Below are 21,841 nucleotides of genomic sequence, written 5' to 3' on the forward strand. Positions count from 1 at the left end.
TATCACATTTTGTCACCCTATAACCACCACTAGGGGGAGCTGAGGCTCTTACATAGAACTCAATAATAACACAGTATGCAGTAAGCTCCTATGAGCCCCCTAGTGGCAGCTGCCGGCAACCAGTATTTTATAATTTCAAATGATTTTTCATGAAATCTGCTTTATTTCACTGTTATCAGGGGAGTTCTGGGCTTCACATTTTTTTTATTTTTTTTATTTTTTATTTAGGACAAAATAAAGGAGCCGGCCTATGGAGCGGACGTCTTGCGCTGGTGGGTAGCAGAATCCAATGTCTTTACAGAAGTAACGATCGGTTCGACAGTGCTGAACTCAGCCCGAGAGGATATCAATAAGGTAACGCTATGTTGGATGACAGTTTGTCTACCCCAAGTGGCCGCATAAGGGTTAATCAGAAGTTGGAGCTGTAGGCAAAAGGGTATGTTTTCTGCCCACCATCTTGGTTGTCATATTCTGCGGACAGGCGGGTGGGCTTCCTGGAAATCCCCTTTGACAGAAATGATCTTGGTATTTCCTGCTCGGTCTCCAGAGCTCACATTTAGATCTGGGCGAGAGGCACAACCGCAGGTACATATTGAGTTGCACTATTTGTGCTACTGGAAGCTCCAGCAATGGAGATACATAGACAATATTTGTCATTCGGTGATGTAACTTTGTTTTATGGAGAGTCATTTGTTTTCTCGTTGGACGGTTGTCCTGGTTTTTATTTAGAAAGTTCATACAGAGCAGTGCTGATGCAGCCGGTCGTTTCCTCACCTGACTCCGTATCATCCTGCAGGTGCGGAACACGGTGCGATTCATGCTGGGTAACTTGTCCGGATTCAACCCCGAAACTGACTCCATCCCTGGACCCCAGATGTATATAATAGACCAGTATATGCTCCACCTACTTCAGGACTACGCCAGCAAGGTACTCGTAGAGCTCATCGCTGTATATGACTACTCTCAGGCCCCCCAATTCTCAAGATTCGGGGGGTCCCAGAGGTTAGACCTCCACTGATCAAACTTTTATGACCTATCTAGCCAATAGGCCCTGAAAACATATAATGGGGAAGTCTCTGCCACCCCAGACCAAATAGTTGGACACATCTCGCGATGTTTGTGTTGTTCTCTATCTCTACATTGCACAGTCTTTGTGATGCTAGAAGACCCACAGCAGTCAGGGAAACCCTACTAGTCGTTTTCTTTAATCGCTCCGCGTTCTGCGCCGTGGTAGTACTGTTGGTTAACGCAAGCCGTCATACTATTACGACGCTGTGATGGCGCGGGCTCAGTAATATGCAGCCGATACCCCACCCAATGCGATCATGGGGTGCTGATGTGTTGCTATGGCTAACAACGGGGCAAACAATGGCCCCCAGGTCTGTCATATGCGGAAGCCTATTAGGCACTGGCAGTTTTACACAGACACATATATAATGCATTGAAATACAGAAGTCCTGTACATTATATATGAGTTCAGAAAGTCGGAGGCTCAAGTCCCAAAAAAAAGGGTTTAAAACAAAAAGGAAAAGTAGAACTATTTCCCCACACAAAGCCCTTTATTTTGAAAAAAAAAGTGTAAAAATATTAAAAAAATATACAAAATTGTTATCAGCGCATTCATAACGACTCGTACGATAAAATGAACACATTATTTACCCCACACTGTGAATGCCATAAAAGAAAAATGCTTTAAAACAAATCAAAAATGTATGCTTTTTGATCATAAAAAAACAGAATCAAAAGTGATAAAAAAAATGGTATGTTCCCCAAAATGGTACCAGGAAAACCACTTGTTCCGCATAACGCAAGCCCTCATAGAGCTCCTCAGACGAGAAAAATATCCATGTTGGGGGTCTTTGAATGCAGCAACACAAAAAAGTAATTTCTAAAAAAAAAAAAAATGTATTGGGCAAAAGTAGAAAAACATAAAAATAATATATGCAGTTAGTATCACCGTAATCGTAGCGACCCACAGAATACAGTTACGTAATTTATACCACACTGTGAACACCGTAAAAACAATGGCAGAATTGCTGGTTTTTTTTAACTACCTCCCCTCCCAAAAAAAGTTAGTTATACAATACATTATACACCAAAATGGTGCCATTAAAAATACATCTTGTCTCGCAAAATAAAACAAGCCGTATATGGCTACTTGGATGGAACAAATGGCTTTAGGAGCAGAGATGAAAAAACAAAAAATATCGCTGCATCCCTTGGTCCAAAATAGACCGTGACCTTAAGGGGTTAACGGCATCTTGAAGATTCTCCTTATCCAGTGACCGGCTCATGAGTTTCACCACCAATGTTGTATTTACTGGTCAAATAAGATTTTATTACTTGAGTTGCGATGATGATGATTGATAATGATGATTTATGATTGATGATGATTATTGATGGTTATTTGGTGCAGATACGAGATCTTCACACTACGTCAGTCTTGCAATCTGAGCTTTGTCCTTTCTCTAGGTTACCGAGGCTTACAAGACTTATGAGTTTGGAAAAGTCACTCGCCTGCTAGAAGTCCTGGTCACCAGAGACCTGTCCAGCTTCTACTTCAGTGTAATCAAAGACCGGTAAGTGTGTTCTCCGCTGTCCTGTCCCTACATGATGCGTAACACTAGATGGCGCTGTTCATTCTTCATATATAATCCTTCAGGCTTTACTGTGAAGAAGAGAGAGACCCCAAGCGTCGCTCGTGTCTGACGGTGCTGGCCGAGGCGCTGGACATTGTGGTTCGCTCATTCGCACCAATTCTTCCACACTTGGCAGAAGAAATATTCCAGTACCTGCCGTATAGAAAAGGTAAAGAAAGGAAAGAGGGAAGGCATTGCTGCTCTCATCACAGCGCTGTATCACGGCAGCCATGGTCATGTGTTCAAAGAGCCGCGCAGACCCTTTATTTCAGAGATTACTGGTCCCAGCGCTCAGACACCCAATCATAGATTTCTGGTATATGTGATCGATATGCCATTAGTGGTTCGGAAGACCCCTTTAGATGAGGTAGTCAAGCACCAGGCCATCCCTTTAACCTCTCCTGTTCTGTTCTTGTGTGGAGGATGAATATTTATGGAATACACATATGGAAGCCTTTAAAGTGAATCTCCACCCTTTATCATCGTTTCATTTTCAAGTTCAACATTCTTCGCTGATTAATTTCCTAATATATCCTGATAGCGGTTGTTTTTTTGCCAAAGTTCCTAATCCCCGACATAGATTTGAGATCTAACATTCTGGCTGCCTGCAGCCACCACGAGAGGGAGATACTGCATACTGTGTTATTATTGAATTCTATGTATAATCCGTATGCAGAAAGCTCCGATGCTCCCTCTAGTGGTGGCTGCAGGAAGCCAGAATGTTATGTTTTACATCTATGTCTATTGGAGCATCGGTGTTCTGATACAGAGCTCCAGAGATATTATAAGAAATTAATCCGCACACAATTTTTTACTTTTTTTTTTAGAAAGCAATGTCGGGAAAAGCTTCTGATGTATACGTTAAACGTCAGCTGTGACAGATGCCCTAAGCGTGGCATCCGTACCCATAGAATATAGTGGTATCATCATGAACCGTGGGGTCATGCAAGTTTCTAATGGTATACATTAATTGGATATATTATAGACTATGGGTGACGGATGCCACTGTTAGGTATTTGTTTAATGCATCCATCACCCATAGACTGTAACGGTGTCCATTTAACATAATGAAAGTCTATCAAAAAGCCATTGATGTAGAGGTTCAATGTATCTCTGTGATCTACGCCATACAGTGGCATATGTCAGCTATCCTCTCCCATGTTAAAAAAAGAATAATAATTTAGTATAAAGCGCCGTATGTTTTTTTTTTTTGTTTTTTTTTAAGGATTCCCGCAGGATGTAATTGCATAGTCTACAGTACTACGCAATTCCATACCTATAAAACAGGTGCGCTGACGTCGGGCTAATACAGCCCTATATACACATTTTAGCGTGTCTGCCAGGAGCTTTCCCAATGTAAACGCTAAACCTGGTGAAGGGGCCTAAGACAGTTGAAATAAATCTCCCCCACATGTCTATGAGGAGCCGGACGGCAGGGGAGCTTCACTGAATGCTGGATCTCTGCGCCCCGCAGGTACATGAGGAGCAGGCGGTGTAACCTGCACATTCACGACCACATTACCAATGTACAGACGGTGGACGTGACCACTGACAACCGTAATAAAACGTCCGTCATCAATATTTCCTCGACTATTATCTTGACCGTTATTTAAAAAAACAAAACATATATTATGTTTGATAATATTAATATTTTTTATAGACTGAAGCAAATTAAGAGAGAGAGAGGTCTTTGGAAAAAAAAAACCCTTTAATAACTCCCATGGTATCTCGTTACATTATGTCCCATCCCCATCAGGACTGTTACTCTGATTTTCTTTTTGTTTAGATGGTGACGGTGTTTTCCGAACCGGGTGGTTTGTGCCGAATTCTGTGTGGAAGAAGCCGGGATTGGTGGAGGCTGTGGAGGCCGCGTGCTCCATCAGAGATCTCTTCCTTGGGGCAATACCTGGCAAGAATACAGCGGAGTATGAGCTCAGTGTCGTCATTGAGCCCGGCCTGCTGTTTGAGTTAATGGAGGTGAGAGAACTGCACCGACTGTAATCAATGCTGCATCATCTAGGTGGACATTATAGTACAGCAGCGAACCGCACTGACACTACAACTCCCAGCATGTGATGTCAGCCTGTGATTGTCAGGGCATGCTGGGAGTTAGTTATTAAAAATAAATAAAAATATATATATATAACCTTTTACAATGTTGACCCGATGCCACTATTTGGACGTTTTACACGTGAAGATTTTTTGCTTCCTAAAGAGATCTACTGACAATCAGATCATTCCCACCCCCCCAAGATCAGTGAAATAGTGACTTGTAACATAGGCAGATATTTGCCCATGCAACCACGTTCTGGAGCGCCGATCAACAATACAGCCGGTTGATCGGCGATCGTTTGCTCTATGATCGGGACTATGGAGACAAATGATCATTACCGCGATCCTTCGTCCCCATACATTTGCATCTTGACGGCAGCACGTCTCCTGTTTACCTTGTACGAAAGCTCGTGCAACCAAACAAAGACCATTTACTGTGTGATCCTATTATTTCCCCTGAGATAAGCGGTGCTAGATGTATATGGCAACCACCAATCAGCATAGGCGTTCTAAGGGTGGTGAGTCGTCTCATTTTATTAACCTGAAAATGAATTACAGAAATCTCCGGTCGTTAACCCGTCGCCTCCGTATCTCAGACTCTGCAGGATGAGAACACGTCAACTACGTCACAGCTTAATGAATTACTGATGGCATCTCAGACCAGTCTGATGACCACGGCGCCAGTGGATCTCCCGCCCGAGGCCACAGTCCTTAAAGGATCATTCCTCATCAACCTAGAAGGTAGGGACATTAATCTTTTTGTAAATCCACCTGCACATTCATCTTTTTGTTATGGTCAGGTGACATTATTTTAACCTGTTATTTTCCAGGTGGCGACATCTGTGAGGAAGAAACCTATAAAGTCATAATTCAGCCGAGTACCAAAGAACGCTGCCCACGCTGCAGAAAGTATACCACGGAATCAGTCCTGACCCCCTGCCCCCGCTGCCTGGAAGCGATTGCTGGAAAATGGAGTCCGTAGTCTGAACGCTGCAATGTAACAGGTGCCTTGTGTCTCCTCTACTTGTTGGAGACTTCCAGTTGGCATCTTCCGCCTGGCATGGAGCCGCTGGCAGAGCGTAGCTGCATATACTAAGTATGTGCTGCTCATGTACAGGGAGGGCTGGTATAGTCTTCTGTCTCTCGACGGCTGCAGCTGCCTAAAAATCTGTATTACAAACAATGTATTCTAATAACTGGGCAGAAATTGTGATTCTTCCATAGAAACCGGTCACACGCAAGTGCAGATTTTGAATGCAAATAATAAGATTGTTTTACTAGAAGCCATTTAACCCATATACTTAAAGAGGCTCTGTCACCAGATTTTGCAACCCCTATCTGCTATTGCAGTAGATCGGCGCTGCAATGTAGATTACAGTAATGTTTTTATTTTTAAAAAACGAGCATTTTTGTAGTTATGCAAATGAGGCTTGCAAAAGTACAACTGGGCGTGTATTATGTGCGTACATCGGGGCGTGTTTACTACTTTTACTAGCTGGGCGTTGTGTATAGAAGTATCATCCACTTCTCTTCAGAACGCCCAGCTTCTGGCAGATCACGCTGTGACGTCACTCACAGGTCCTGCATCGTGTCAGACGAGCGAGGACACATCGGCACCAGAGGCTACAGATGATTCTGCAGCAGCAGCGTTTGCAGGTAAGTCCATGTAGCTACTTACCTGCAAACGCTGATGCTGCTGCAGAATCAACTGTAGCCTCTGGTGCCGATGTGTCCTCGCTCGTCCGACACGATGCAGGACCTGTGAGTGACGACACAGCGTGATCTCTTGAGAACACGGCTGTGTCTGCACTGCCAGAAGCTGGGCGTTGTGAAGAGAAGAGGATGTTACTTCTATACACAACGCCCAGCTAGTAAAAGTAGTAAACACGCCCCGATGTACGCACATAATACACGCCCAGTTGGACTTTTACTTTTAAACACGCCCACTTGTACTTTTGCAAGCCTCATTTGCATAAATACAAAAATGGTCATAACTTGGCCAAAAATGCTCGTTTTAAAAAAAATAAAAACGTTACTGTAATCTACATTGCAGCGCCTATCTGCTGCAATAGCAGATAGGGGTTGCAAAATCTGGTGACAGAGCCTCTTTAAATCATGGCGCACACCCCCCCCCCCCCCCCTCATGGTGTGAATATCGCCTTACATGTCCTGGGCAGAGCGCCCTCCTACCTGACATGGGACGTGGCAGGAGATTTGGGGTATGTTAATATTTCTGTCACTCCTCCATACATCTGAATGTCGCTGGCAGAAATCCAAGCACTTCAAACAGACGCAGTCAGATGTATGGGAAGAGTTTACAGTCAAGGGAAATTGATGAATCAAATCTGCTGCATGTGAATATTGAAGAGGAATTTAGCAAAAAATATTTAATAGAATATGAACTTTTTTGTAAAATGACTGCAGTTTCTCCAATGAGGATCTGTGGACTATGAAACCAAAGGCTGTTCTGTAGTGATGAGTATAATGATCCCTATCCCACCATTAGGATTCCTATTTATCCGCAGGAGAAGCCCCATCATTGTGTGTACCCGAGCAGAGGGCAGTCTGTGCCGCGTATCAGTGTCATTACATGGTGACAACCCGCTGATTTTTTTTTTTCCCTCCCTTTTGACGTTTTATGTTGTCAGGAATCCTAATAAAGTCCGAACAGAGAAATCAAGAATTTATTGATGAAAAGTTTTGCCTATAACGATAATTAGTCACTACGACTGATCCGTGTAAATTACTATTGTATGTCACGGCATCCACAAAACAGCCCTAAGCCCACCGTGTGCCAGACGGGGGCTGAAAAGAAAGCACTTCCTGGTCCTGAGCAATCACATGATCCCTCTCAACCAATTAGCAGCTCTGAAAAGGAACACGTGACGCACACTCCACAACTCCTGTCACAAACTGCTTCACATGATCCTCCTAGATCTGCTGACTGGCTGAGAGGGATCATGTGATGCACCATGTGACTCCACAAATCCGGGCAGAACCATAATCACATTGTGGTTTTGTGACGTCACGTGATCTATCACATGATCCATCTCAGCCCCCATTTTCCTCCTTGAGGGGGGGGGGGGGGGCTGTTTAGTGGATGTGGTTATACTCACTAGTAAAACTACATTTGGGGGATTGCACGGATGTCATTATTTTAATATGCCTGTTAGGCGGAGTTCACACGGGGCGGTTACACGCACGCAGCATATCCACCGTGTCTGCCGCAGGGAATTCTGGGCAAAAAAGAGCTCCAAACTGTGGTTCAGTTTTTCTCCTGGAATGTCAGTTGCGAAAAACTGCAGCACTAAAGCCGGCCCCCTGGGATGACGTTTCATCCATGTGACCACTACAGCCTGTGATTGGCTGCAGCGGTGGTCACATGGGATGAAGCATCATCCCAGGAGGATGTAATAGACTCCTAGTTAAAATTTTTACTATTTTTTTGTTTTGTTTTCGGAGTTCCGTTTTTTGCAGCGGGATCGCTGTGAATCCGCCGCAAGAAACTGAACTGCTATTTGATGCAGGATTTACATCCCCATAAGCAGCGTTTACGTAAAGACAATTGACACGCTGCGGTATGAATTTCCGCCCCACAGGTCAATTTCGGAGCGGTATTTACACAGCGTGTGCATGAGATTTATTTTACCTCATCCACTTTGCTGCGGTTTCCGTTGCAGAAAACCGCAGTATGTACGCAGTGTGTGAACTGGCCCTTATAGTGACAGGTTTTCTAAGTAAAAGAAAGGTGCTGGATGTACCCATAATGCATTGGTGTAAATCTTCCCTGGAGAAGTTTCTCTCGTATTGATCACGGTGGACTGTGAATCGCACTCCTATATACGGACCGGTGCGCTGCCGAGTGATCAGGACTTGATCGTTGATACTTCGGGCAGCCTGAAGACTCCCCAATTGCTGCAGGAGACGTGACCACAGCGCCAGGATCCTCGCACGCTTCCAGTATACGTACGCCTTATAAGACCGCACACATTGTATATTTTATATATGGGGAAGGACAGAGCTCAATAAAGTTGATTTTTATTAACAAACGTCTAATGTGACATTGTGTGATCCGAGGTCTTGTCTGTAAAGCACGTCATAGGCATAGCATGGGTATAAGGGGCCGCCAGACACCTGCTGTCACCGCTTGTCTCCAGGCATAACCAGAAGTTTTTAAATCCAACCTGTTGTTTCCCTTTGGGAGCGCCTGTCAGACATTATTTCCGGTCTACACTTCACTGACCTGTATTACCAGTCCTATCTGATTATATTATTTACGCCTGTTGTCCTAAATCTGCGAAATTACTGAAACCTCAATGTTTCCCCAATGAGGGAAAAAGTCAAGGAGCCTGTTACTAGCTAGAATTCTTGTGATTTGAGGCAGCTTTCCCATAAACCCCCCTCCCCCATAGATAAACATTGAGGTTGCGGTAATGCCTCGATATTACCTGGACTCAGAGGTGATAAAATGTCGCTGTGGAGCCTCAGGACACCTACAGAAAGTAATATACACAAGACCCTCCCGCGTACATGATATGAAAGCAGTTTTTAATATATTATATCTTTCCTGAGTTATCAATATCAGTGCTTGGTGAGACTACTCCAGTTACCCCATGACAACACTTCCTGTCTGTGCAGCTTTTTTTTTTGGCTTTGTCATAGGGACAGTGTGACATTCAAATCACTCTCCATTTGAAAGTCCAGACTCAATGGGCCTCATTTATCCAAACAGTCTTTCTGAAAGATCAGCTCTGATTGCTCCAACTTTCTCATTAGTGACCGCCAATAGGCCTTTTCCCGGCGCTGCATCGGAATAAAGACACAGAGCAGGGAGCTGTTAAATCTCCCTGCTCTCCGCTACCGGCGGTGGCGGGGGGCGTCCCTGCTCGATCGGGCGAGATCAATTATCAGTATGCATTTGAGTGGTTTTGGAGAGAGGGAGGGCGGGAGCTCCCTCTCACCCCCCTCACCCCTGCAGTGTATTATAAAAGCGATTGGACGATTGCATAGTGCAGACCCCTAGTGGGACTAGTAAAGAGAAAAAGTAAAAAAAATAAAAACCCATTTTTTCCCCTTACAAAATGCTTTATTATTAAAAAAAAAAAAAAAAAGTTAAAAGTTACACATATTTGGTATCGCCACATCCATAACGTCCCCGACTATAAAGTCATTGCATTATTTAACCCGCACGGTAAACAACGTAAAAAATTTTAAAAAATTAAAAATTGCTGTTTTCTGTGAATCCAGCCTTAAAAAGTGATCAAAAAGTCGCATCTACTCCAAAACCGTACGAATTAAAACTAGAAGTCGTCCCGCAAAAAAAAAAAAAGCCCTCATACAGCTGCATCGGCGGAACCATAAAAAAAGTTATGGGTCTTGAAATATGGAGAAACAAAAACAAATAATTTTGAAAAAAAAAAAGTTTTTACTGTGTAAAAGTAGTAAAACATAAGAAAACTATCAAATTTGATATCGCCGCAATCGTAACGACCCGCTGAATAAAGTTAGTGTGTTATTTATACCACACGGTAAACGGCGTATTAGGATGCAAAAAAGTGTGGCAATTTTTTTTTCTATTTGTCCCAAAAAAAGTTAATCAAATTATACGTACCCCAAAATGGTGCTATTACAAAATACAACTTGTCCCACAAAAAACAAGACCTCATACAGCTATGTCGACGCAAAAATAAAAAAGTTAAAGCTCTTGGAATGAGACGACGGAAAAACGTAAAAAAAAAATGGCTTGGTCATTAAGACCTAAATCAGGCTGGTCACTAAGGGGTTAAACCCTGGAAAAATGAAAGCTACACCGTGATTAGTTTCTATGGGCAACATGGCCAGTGTCCCTATGACAGGGCTGAATGTCAGAGCACAGGCAGGTGTCGTCGTTATGGGCTCATAAGTAGAGGAACCGTCCCTGGACCTGTAACCGCAATCACTGATGACTCTCTACAGTGCCGGTTACATAACACTTCTGTCTGTCAGTGAATAGCAGCGCGCTGTTCTTTCCAGGGCAGCCGACACATCGACTAGTAAAGATTATCCACAATCATCACACCGAGGACTCGCCTTCCACCATTAAAATAGCAACTTTTATTTAATACTTTTTATCATTTAATGTTGTAAAAGACAAGTCTTCTAGCAATGCCAGGGGGGAGGGGGAGGGGGAGGGGGGGGTGCGCCCTGATCAGACGCTGCACTACAGCCCGGGGGTCCCCACAGCTCCCTACAAGACGCTGCACTACAGCCCGGGGGTCCCCACAGCTCCCTACAAGACGCTGCACTACAGCCCGGGGGTCCCCACAGCTCCCTACAAGATGCTGCACTACAGCCCGGGGGACCCCACACCTCCCTACAAGATGCTGCACTACAGCGCGGGGGTCCCCACAGCTCCCTACAAGACGCACTACAGCCCGGGGGTCCCCACACCTCCCTACAAGGACTATGGCTGATATTAAGAGCACTTTGATTGTGGGGATCAGGACTGGATAAAGTCTTTAGTCGATCATAGTGTTTTGCGTTCTATATACACAGAGAGGATAACGAGGGCTTCTGGGTAATCCCGACCTGCTCTTCTGGGGATATAAATAAACAGGGATCTTAATGTAACAATTCTTTTATCTCACACATATTTGCATATTAATTACACATGTATCCTAACAGACATAATGGCTGGTATAGACATAGATACTTTACAAGAGCCCTGAATGCCGGGACCCTCCTGCCGGGGGGCACGTCACAGTGCAGACATGGCTTCCACCGCTTCTATGAGGTTCAGGGCCAGGCCGTACTGGCCGTGGTTTTCCGGCAGCAGTTCCACCACTTTGTCCACCAGTTTTGCTGTGGTTGAGATGGGGACGTCGGTGTTCTGGAGATCTTGAGGATCCTGGAACGTGAGATTACAGGGGATTCATCATCAGTGGTTATTATATTACCGGAGCCGGCGGGTCTGACTAAAACAAGACAATCTAGTCCAGTTTTATTGCAAATGATTGGCTGACCTGAATTTAAAGGGCAAATCCCCCTATTCATTAAGAAGTGCCGTACTCCCTTATGAATATCTGCAGGTTCCGTTAAGTCTTGTTGTTGCTTACCATCGCTTTGATCCACGTGCAGAGTGTAGGTGGCAGCCTGGCCAGCAGTTCCATCCCTTCCTTGGTCTGTGTGTGTAGTAACGCGTGTGCCAGCCGCTGCCCGGTAAGAACCAGAAGTTGAGAAGCTAAAACTTCTTTGTCCACAACTTGAAGGATGGCCTATGAAGAACACAAGAACGTAACCCGGGCGCTCAGACTTACAAATGAAACAATGGGGCAGGTTTACGAGGACAGGAATTTCATATGCCAGCCTTAGGGCCTGTTCACATCACCGTTCGCTTTCCGTTCCGGAGTTTCATCGGAGGTTTCTGTCGGGTGAACCCTGCAACGGAAAGTGAAACCACAGCTTCCGTTTCAGTCACCATTGATCTCAATGGTGACGGAAACATCGCTAATGGTTTCCGTTCGTCACCATTCCGGCAGGTTTCCGTTTTAACGACGGAATCAATAGCGGAGTCGACTGCGCTATTGATTCCGTTGGAAAACCGGAAACCTGCCGGAATGGTGACGAACGGAAACCATTAGCGATGTTTCCGTCACCATTGATATCAATGGTGACTGAAACGGAAGCTGTGGTTTCACTTTCAGTTGCGGGGAAACCTCCGACGGAACCCCGGAACGGAAAGCGAACGGTGATGTGAACAGGCCCTTAGTCACATTTTACTCTTGCAGGCTTCAGGCTAATTAATTAAAGGCACAAGCCTCCTAATAAATTGTCCCATCTTCTGCTGTCAGGAAGTTAAATCTACGCCAGCTACGAGATGTCAGTTAGAATTTACAGCAGCTTCTGGTGTAAATGAAAAGTCAATTTGTCATGCTGCAAGTGGCCCCTTCCGCTCATCATGCCCATTTTTCAAAAGTGGCGTAAGCAGCGGAAAAAAAATGATCACAAAAAATATGGCGTGCGCCATTCTTTGTAACTTTAATGCTAGAGTAAAGCTCTTCATAGATTCCCCTTAATGGAGCAGTTTCAATAAACCCATGCAAAGGAAATAGTGTAGAAGTTACCCAAAACAACCAATGAGGTGGCCATGATAGCAGAAATCTGATTGGTTGTTACAGGCATCTTCTCTGCTCGTCCCTTTTAGTTTTGATAAATCTCTGTCATAGTGAGAAGCAGATTTACCAGCACACGTCCCGTGACCCAATCTACGAAGATTATTTCTGTTACAAGAAATTAATAAACACATTGAACGGCCCAGGGCTAGTACCCGATGTCACCAGCAGGTGGTGCTAACGCTCCTTACCTCTCCTGCAATATGGTCAAACCCGTAGTTGTAGAGCTCGCACACGTAATGTCGCCGCACCGTGTCTGCGTTTACTTGCAGTTGTGGCGCCAGTTCCACAGCAAGTCTCGGCCAGTCCACCGGCTTCTGCTCCACATCCGATTTGGCTTCCTCGGTCTTCACCGTGATCTGTGACTGGAACTGTGCCTGGACTTCTGCACTCATCAGCTTCACCAAGAACTGTAATGAGACAGATGACAGCGGCATGTACGGATTCATCATTACGTCCTATGGCATTAAACTATAAATCATCAGAAGATAGATTTCGGGGTGACCGTGTTGGAACGTACCTGTTGTCGTAGGCTGACTATACTGGGATCCATGTCTCCACTGGGCAGCAGCTGAATGGACGTAAGATCTTTGAAGAAGGCGTTCTTACCCTGAATGTAAAGATTAGAATATGACGAGTCTTGTGATATAAAAGGTCCCAGCAATAACATAGGAAATCTCCAGATTATGACCCCCCCCCCCCCCCCCAGCACTACCAATAGCCAGAGCAGATGACGGCCGGGCCCAGCACTGGATCTTGCATCACGGGGGGGGGGAAGTTTGTGGTTTTAGGTTTTTGTAACTGCAGCCTGATTGGAAGAGGTCGGGGGGCTCCAGCAGGGGACTTGGTTTTTCTGTAATCAAATCTCCCAAAAGGTGGAAAATTCCTTTAGAGAAGTTGTCCCAACTGGATGACCCCCTTTTTAGAATGAAGTTGCCCTGGAAACTCTGCGGCTGCTTATTTACCCAGCGACGTACATTACAGAGGAAATGCAAACCAATGGCTGACCCTTTAATACATGGACGCGCCGAGTCCGCCAGAGCGCCCGCCATTAGGGTATATAAAACTATAAAATGGAGGGTCCGTTCTGGTTTTAAACACTGGATGTGTTTACTGCGGAGAAGAAAGAACCGTCACAAGGAAACAAAACAATCAGCGCTTGATGGAGGGATCAGGAGGAACCACCATTATATTATTATAAAGACGTCATGTTCTGGAATAAACCCGATTCAGAAAACAATGGACACAAAACATTAACCAGGTTAACAGCGCTTATAACAACCTAAACGGAAGATTAAACTAATGGACGAGGTCAGTAAAACGGGAGCCAAAAATAAGTCAAGGACTGTAATTAAATGATGTATCGTCCTCGTGTGACCGGATCACATCATACTAATAGGAACACAATGAGAGGCACAAACCCAACAAAGTGATCAACATAAGTGGCAATGTGACGATACACTGATCAGCCCCAAAGGGGTCGTCCCACGAAGAACGTTTATGAGCCATCCACAGGGGGCGCTGTACTCGGCTGTTTCCATCAGGCCCATAGACATTGAATGGAGAGGCAGGGCGCATGCGTGGCGTGACCACGGCTCCATTCAAACTCCTCACAGCACAGTAAAGGAGGTACGGGGGGCTCGGGAACCCTGTTCTGGTGATGTGATGGTCCTCGTAGAGGGGGTCCCCAGCGATCAGTCATTTTGTCGTGGAACGACCCCTTTAAAAGGGAAACTAATAACATGAAACCATGAATTCTAAATTAAAGTGAATGTGCACAAAAATCTATCCTGATATTATAGAGACGTGACAATATAGTCTGGGTGAGGCAATCATTGGACTCTAATCCACTTCACTTGGCAGAAACACTGTAGGGCTATAGATAATGACCCAACAGAGGCCGAGCACTACAGTCCCAGGCCCCCCGAAAGATACAACGCTTAAAGTGTGACGATCGTTACCCAAAAACACAACAAAAAAATCACAACCGCAGCTGTAGATGTAAATGTTGAACATCCAGGAATACTCGGTGTCTAAACTGTGTTTTTGTATCTTTTACCAGCTCTCTGTGCCTGTTGAGTGAGCTCAGCACTCTGGGCCAATCAGATGTCTTCTGACTTCTGCTCCCTCTCCCCTCTCACAGCATGCGGTCTCACAAAGAGAAACTGCAGCTGCATCCCCCTCCTCTTCCCGTTTTGTATTTACTGTATTATTCTAGATGGATTTAAATGGTCAATGAGAAGGTTTCTCAACATAAACAGAGATCCTGCAAAATAAGAAAAGGGAACTACAGGCTGCTGGGAGGTGCGGAAGATGCTGCTTTCCCCTAATAACATATTAAGAATTCACTTTTACTACTTATCTGTGCAAAAATAGCTTTAAGCAATCATTAACATATGACATTAATCGACCTTGAGAACACATGACTACCAATCTGAGACATTAACCCACCTTACTGTCAAAGAGAGCGAGGGGTTTAACAGACTTGAGTGAGAACCTCATGACGGAGTACATGATGGCGCACAGCACAAACTGGTGTTCTACTAAAGGGTAGTGGATATGCTTCTGCTCCAGAGCCAGCTCCACAATAGAGCTGGGACCTTCCACGGAGATCCACGCGTCTTCTACCTCCAGCAATGGGGGAGACATCTCCTCACTGCTGACATCAGCCTGAAGACAACAAGACGGTTACACAGCCAAGAAGATCTATACAGCACTTATATCTTTATTAAACGACGGTCACAACGTGCAGGGAAAGCGTAATCCAAGTGTAAGATGCTGTATGGGGACTGCATCACTGGGATCATCCAATAACACAGCGAGTCATCCGGTCAGTCCATATATACAATCACATATGTTCTATACCTTATATATATCTACGTCATACCTCCCACTCCTCCCATTTTTCGCAGGATGGTCCCACAAACGAGGTTCAAATTGGGTGGAGCTTATGTAAATTTGCATAAAAGTGTCCGTTCCTGGAATGCTTTGTGGGCGCTCCCAGGCAGATTGGGGACGCGGGCTTAAATGTGTCCCGCTTATGGGCATGCAAACATTGGGAGGTATGCATATCTATCTATGTAGTTCACATCCGCCCCTGCCGCGTCTAGCCATCCTGTATATCTATCTCGCCATCATGAAACAACTAGCCGAAGTCTTAAGGATTGTGATAGTTACCTCCATCATGGTCTGTAAGAGGTCATAACAACTTCCCAGGAAGGTGGTCATAGACGTATCACTCATACCCACGTCCTAAACAACGTGCGGAAACAACAGTTAATGAAATGTGTAAGAGCTGTATATAATCCTGATAATAAAGGGGAGCAGGGTCCCCAGAGACGCGCTGTACCAGCTGTAATGACATGACATTGGATTACAGAGTAAAGCTGAAACGCAGTGCGTGGGATCATAGCGGCGTGCGGACCATAGCGGCGTGCGGACCATAGCGGCGTGCGGACCATAGCGGCGTGCGGACCATAGCGGCGTACGCATCATAGCGGCGTACGCATCATAGCGGTGTAGGGATCAGAGGATTCACCCAGATACTAGACTGGAGAGAAGATGGATTTCTTTACATTGACCTGTAGACCAGAGGCATTGAGGGGCAGAGACGGGGTGGAGATGTGATCGGAGATTTTCCTTCTGATGCTATTCACATACCACCATAGTGCCAGCTCTACGTACCCGTCTACACAACCGGTCCTTCGGGGATTTTCCAACCTGAGGGGAAAAAGAAGAAAAAAAAAAGGGGCACATGAGTGATATTCACCGAAAAGAGTGATGTCATCCTGCAACTCTGTCATGAGACACCGGCGGGTAAACCAAGGGAACCGAATAAAATGCTAATAGAAGGTCCGGAAGCAGCAAAAGTCGCCATCCAGTCAACGTCACATGTGGCGATTCTGTATGAGGGGTCTTCTCAGGGCCCAGAGACATGTTGTGGACCCCCAACTGCGGTCCCAGATACCATCACAGGATAGACACAAACAGAGGGGAACTTATCAACATTTCTACACCAGATTTCTGTCTCCTTTTTACCCCACTCTTGCCACTTTTGTGGAAATGGGACGGAGTTTCCCAAAAGAGGGCAGAGTCACAGCAACCCTACAAATTTATAAGAATTTACATCAGAAAAATTTATAAAATTATAGTGGAAATCTAAACCCGCTCCTAGCTGGCATAGATGTTACTCTGTTAGCAAGATTAAGGTTCATACCGGGCCCAGTACATTTCCCCCCAGATCGGAAAAAGGCTGCCCTTCTCTGGGCTCCGAATCCATACATAGGTCACATGTGGCCCCCACTGGGCATCACAGACATTAAACATGGTTCATGACTTACAATAGATATGTAAATGTGCTCACCTTATCCATGAGATACGCAGCGGCCGAGAAGCGTTTTATAATGAATGTATTCCACATCATCAGGGACAGCCCTAAAATACAACAACGTACGAGTGTCGATGATATTCGCTCATATCCTTCCGGCATCGTCATTTTAATAGAATTGCGCGGTCCTCAGGATTACATGAATATTTACGCTGCGTTCCTCCAACTCTGATATTAAACAAGTGACTACATAGCATTGACCTGTACTATGGGGCAGCATATTATAAGTGACAAAAAACAACACAGAGGTTTTGCCGTTACTGCGCCCCCTAGTGGTGTGCAGACAAATAGAACAACATTGGGGTCAGGGCTGAAGAGCACTTTATATACCACTTACCAAACTGTACGTGAGCATTATCAATGTTCTTCAAATGATCCACAGACCGGAACAGAAAATGAGCCTCCTGCAAGGACAGGACAGATATTTGGTGACCCTATAGCCGCCCTTTATGTCCATTATTCAGATACACAATATACACTAGTCCTTCTCCATGAATTAGAAGATCAAAAAGTTAATTTCAGTAATTCAACTCAAAAAGTGTCTCTCATATTCTATAGATTCATCACACACAGAGTGATCTATTTCCAGCACTTTATCCTTTTAATGTTGATGATTATGGGAACAGTTAATGAAAACCCAAAATGTTGTGTCTCAGAAAATGAGAATATTATATAAGCCCAATTTCAAAAATTATTTTTAATACCAAAATGTCGTCCTACGGAAAAGTCTGTCCAGTATCTGCAGTGTAATCCGAGGGGTTTAAGAGCTGGGAAATGTCCCGCTAGACGCTGCGCTGACTCCGGACTTGATATAACACCAGCAGATGACACGGCCCCCAAACCATCACTGACTGCGGTCACTTCACACAGGACCGCAGGACACTTGGATTGACGCCTCTCCACTCTTCCTCCAGACTCTGGGACCTTCCAAATGAAATGCAAAATTTACTTTCATCTGAAAACAGGACATTGTACACTGAGCAGCAGTGTTGGTCCACTGTGTTATATCAAGTCCGGAGTCAGCGCAGCGTCTAGCAGGACATTTCCCAGCACTTCACGCTTCCCTCTGCTGACAGCTTTATGGAGATGCTGATTTCATTTTCCAGCAGGACTTGGCACCTGCCCACACTGTCAAAAGTACCAATACCTGGTGTAATAACCACAGTATCACTGCGCTTGATTGGCCGGCAAACTCGCCCGACCTAAACCCCATAGAGAATCTATAGGGTATTGTCAAGAGGAAGATGAGACACCAGACCCAACAATACAGACGAGCTGAAGGCCGATATCAAAGCTACCTGGGCTTCCATAATACCTCAGCAGTGCCACAGGCTGATCTCCTCCATGCCACGCCGCATTGATAACCCCTCAGCAGTGCCACAAGCTGATCACCTCCATGCCACGCCGCATTGATAACCCCTCAGCAGTGCCACAAGCTGATCACCTCCATGCCATGCAGCATTGACACCTCAGCAGCGCCACAGGCTGATCGCTTCCATGCCACGCCGCATTGATAACCCCTCAGCAGTGCCACAGGCTGATCGCCCCCATGCCACGCCGCATTTATAACACCTCAGCAGTGCCACAGGCAGATCGCCTCCATGCCACACCACATTGATACCTCAGCAGTGCCACAGGCAGATCGCCTCCATGCCACACCACATTGATACCTCAGCAGTGCCACAGGCTGATCGCCCCCATGCCACGCCGCATTGATACCACCTCAGCAGTGCCACAGGCTGATTGCTTCCATGCCACGCTGCATTGGCAACACCTCAGCAGTGCCCCAGGCTGATCGCCCCCATGCCACGCCGCATTGATACCACCTCAGCAGTGCCACAGGCTGATCGCCCCCATGCCACGCCGCATTGATACCACCTCAGCAGTGCCACAGCCTGATCGCCCCCATGCCACGCCGCATTTATAACACCTCAGCAGTGCCACAGGCAGATCGCCTCCATGCCACACCACATTGATACCTCAGCAGTGCCACAGGCTGATCGCCCCCATGCCACGCCGCATTGATACCACCTCAGCAGTGCCACAGGCTGATTGCTTCCATGCCACGCTGCATTGGCAACACCTCAGCAGTGCCCCAGGCTGATCGCCCCCATGCCACGCCGCATTGATACCACCTCAGCAGTGCCACAGGCTGATCGCCCCCATGCCACGCCGCATTGATACCACCTCAGCAGTGCCACAGCCTGATCGCCTCCATGCCACGCCGCATTGATGCAGTAATTCATGCAGAGTCGGAGCCCCGACCAAGTATTGACGGCAGATACTGGACAGACTTTCCAGGAGGCCAACATTTTGGTATTAAAAATCATTTTTGAAATTGGGCTTCTATAATATTCTCATTTTCTGAAACACTAAATTGGGATTATTATTAACTGTTCCCATAATCATCAACCTTAAAAGAGAAAAAAATGCTGGAAATAGATCCCTCTCTGTGTGTAATGAATCTATAGAATATGAGAGACACTTTTTGTATTGAATTACTGAAATCCATGAACTTTTTGATGATCTTCTAATTCACTGAGCAGGACTAGTGTGTATATATATATATAATTCACTGAGCAGGACTAGTGTGTATATATATATATAATTCACTGAGCAGGACTAGTGTGTATATATATATATAATTCACTGAGCAGGACTAGTGTATATACATATATAATTCACTGAGCAGGACTAGCAGTCGGGATCTCGCAGTAATTCTGGTCTCTGCCTTCCATTCTATATATTTATCACGACATAGAAGAGCAGTTTTTACCTCGGGATCTTTGTTCCACTGGACCATGTACTCCCAGCAGCAGTGAGCGAGCAGCACGTCCAGATCCAGGCTGCACGGGAAATGCCGATACACCAAACCCAGCAGCTCAATAACTGAGAAGGGACACAACAAACAGCAATATATGAGATTAACCCCTTAAAGGACCGGGACATTTGTTTAATTTTTCCTTCTTGCCTCCCGGCGGTCATAAGTTTTATATTTTTTGTTTGACATGGCTGTATGAGGTTTTGTTTTATGTAGGAGGAGTTGTACTTTATTTAGGTGTCGTTTTTTTGGTACATTTTCGTTAGCGTTTAAATTTATAATTTTTATTTTGACAAGAATGAAAAAAAAAAAAAAAAAGAAGTTCTACCGTAGTTTATTTTTATTCGTTCACAGCTTACAATAATAATCATAAATGATGCTATAAATTTATTGTTCAGGTTATTCCGGTCGGAACGATACAAAATATATGTATATTATCTTTTGTGATGTATTTTCAATAAAATTCATATATTTAAAAAAAATAAAAAATAAAAAAAATGAAAGACTTTTTTTCATTTAACATGACTTATTCTATTCATTTAACTTTTTTTATATTATAGGCTGATTTTAAATTTTTATATATTTTTTTAAAACTCCAATATACTGGCATAGATCTATATGATAGTTTTCAGGCAGCTGTTCGGGCATATTTCCTGCGATAGCATCACAGGGATTCCCTGTGACGTGATCAATGGGGGTCCCGCCTCACTCATTCCTTATGAATAGTTATTCCCCCTTGGTCACAGTAGAGTGCAGAGCGTGCCCACGTGCCCTCGTTCACCTTGGCATTCCTCTTTGGCATCTTCTGATTGCGGTGTCTCCAGAACGGCCACAGCCATGCTGGTCTCCCCTGGCTCCGGTGCACTGGGTCCCTCAGAGTCCCTCTTCTCCCGGGCAAGCTTCAACAACCCAGGGCAAATGTCTTGTTTAAACACCCACTTGGCCACGGTGTCCGCGATGCCACCTGGAAAGAATAACATCGCAGAGTAAAGATTATATATAATAAAAGGTCAAATGAAACGAGAGATAAAATTGCTGGTGCCGTTCACCTTTCCCTCCTTCCAGAAGCTTCTTAACAGAGTGTTTTCCAAGTGGCTCTGCCTGCAGGGAGGAGATTTTAGACGTCTTCTTTAACCCCTTACAGTGCAGAAGAGTCTGGAGGATGAGACAGTCTTCCAGCTGCTTCAATAAAAGCTTCCAGTACTCCGTGTCTAAGGAGAGGGCTTCCCAGGAGTCGGTCATGGACTCGCCATCATCCTCCTGCAATGATTTTGGAAACTAGGAGAAGATCTGATGTCAGGTCAGTGGGAACAAGAGCACAACTGCTGCAGTACCGCTTTCCACCACTACTCAATTCCCGACTCCAAACCAATATATGCTCGAAACACCTAAAGAGATATCTCAGTACCCAACCATAGATAATGGCGGTGATTAGTCTTATGGTGACCCATTCGATGTTCTACTACGTAGGGCTTTGGTGCTTATATATAAAGGTGTCCTATGTTGCTCCCCCATGCAGGAATAAGAGGCAGCCTGAGAGCTAACAGGAAGCCAGCAGAATTGTGAATGTAACTGATACTTTAGGAGGGGGGAATAAAATATAGTCGAGAAAAGTACAACTAAAAGCAAAGTATTAAACAGATTGACACGAGCAGCAGCACAAAGCGGGCAGCATAAATTCAATGACAGGGTTCCCTTTAAATGCATCCACAATACCCCTAATGCGAGCAGGTTTGGTACAAAAAGAGTACAACTTTGTGACTGTGCATAGCATATTCCTACGAGGATTATA

The 21,841-nt window shown here is 45.0% G+C and overlaps 2 protein-coding genes across 3 annotated transcripts in view; one reads left to right on the forward strand and one right to left on the reverse strand.

The window, feature by feature from the left end:
- The window catches only part of IARS2 (isoleucyl-tRNA synthetase 2, mitochondrial), a 73,610-nt gene extending 67,444 nt beyond the window's left edge, over positions 1–6,166 (forward strand). Inside the window, exons 17-23 of the mRNA XM_075863353.1 lie at positions 229–354; positions 797–928; positions 2,473–2,579; positions 2,663–2,808; positions 4,426–4,616; positions 5,288–5,432; positions 5,522–6,166. Of these exons, the coding sequence (XP_075719468.1) occupies positions 229–354; positions 797–928; positions 2,473–2,579; positions 2,663–2,808; positions 4,426–4,616; positions 5,288–5,432; positions 5,522–5,673 (999 nt within the window). The 3' untranslated portion in view covers positions 5,674–6,166. The remainder of the gene's footprint in view (positions 1–228; positions 355–796; positions 929–2,472; positions 2,580–2,662; positions 2,809–4,425; positions 4,617–5,287; positions 5,433–5,521) is intronic.
- A 4,595-nt stretch (positions 6,167–10,761) lies between these two features.
- Positions 10,762–21,841, reverse strand: part of RAB3GAP2 (RAB3 GTPase activating non-catalytic protein subunit 2) — a 54,846-nt gene continuing 43,766 nt past the window's right edge. The window contains exons 24-35 of one of the 2 annotated variants that reach the window (XM_075863358.1): positions 21,099–21,309; positions 20,831–21,013; positions 20,005–20,117; positions 17,566–17,632; positions 17,205–17,275; positions 16,526–16,561; positions 16,019–16,093; positions 15,293–15,511; positions 13,362–13,451; positions 13,033–13,251; positions 11,786–11,944; positions 10,762–11,577 (exon numbers count right to left, since the gene is read on the reverse strand). In XM_075863358.1, coding sequence (XP_075719473.1) covers positions 11,428–11,577; positions 11,786–11,944; positions 13,033–13,251; positions 13,362–13,451; positions 15,293–15,511; positions 16,019–16,093; positions 16,526–16,561; positions 17,205–17,275; positions 17,566–17,632; positions 20,005–20,117; positions 20,831–21,013; positions 21,099–21,309 — 1,593 coding nt within the window. In that variant the 3' untranslated portion in view covers positions 10,762–11,427. Of the gene's footprint in view, positions 11,578–11,785; positions 11,945–13,032; positions 13,252–13,361; positions 13,452–15,292; positions 15,512–16,018; positions 16,094–16,525; positions 16,562–17,204; positions 17,276–17,565; positions 17,633–20,004; positions 20,118–20,830; positions 21,014–21,098; positions 21,328–21,841 lie in introns of both variants that reach the window. The other variant, XM_075863357.1, reaches the window with a different exon arrangement.

The sequence above is a fragment of the Rhinoderma darwinii genome, chromosome 4 (assembly GCF_050947455.1).
Source record: "Rhinoderma darwinii isolate aRhiDar2 chromosome 4, aRhiDar2.hap1, whole genome shotgun sequence".
Classification (NCBI taxonomy): Eukaryota; Metazoa; Chordata; class Amphibia; order Anura; family Rhinodermatidae; genus Rhinoderma; species Rhinoderma darwinii.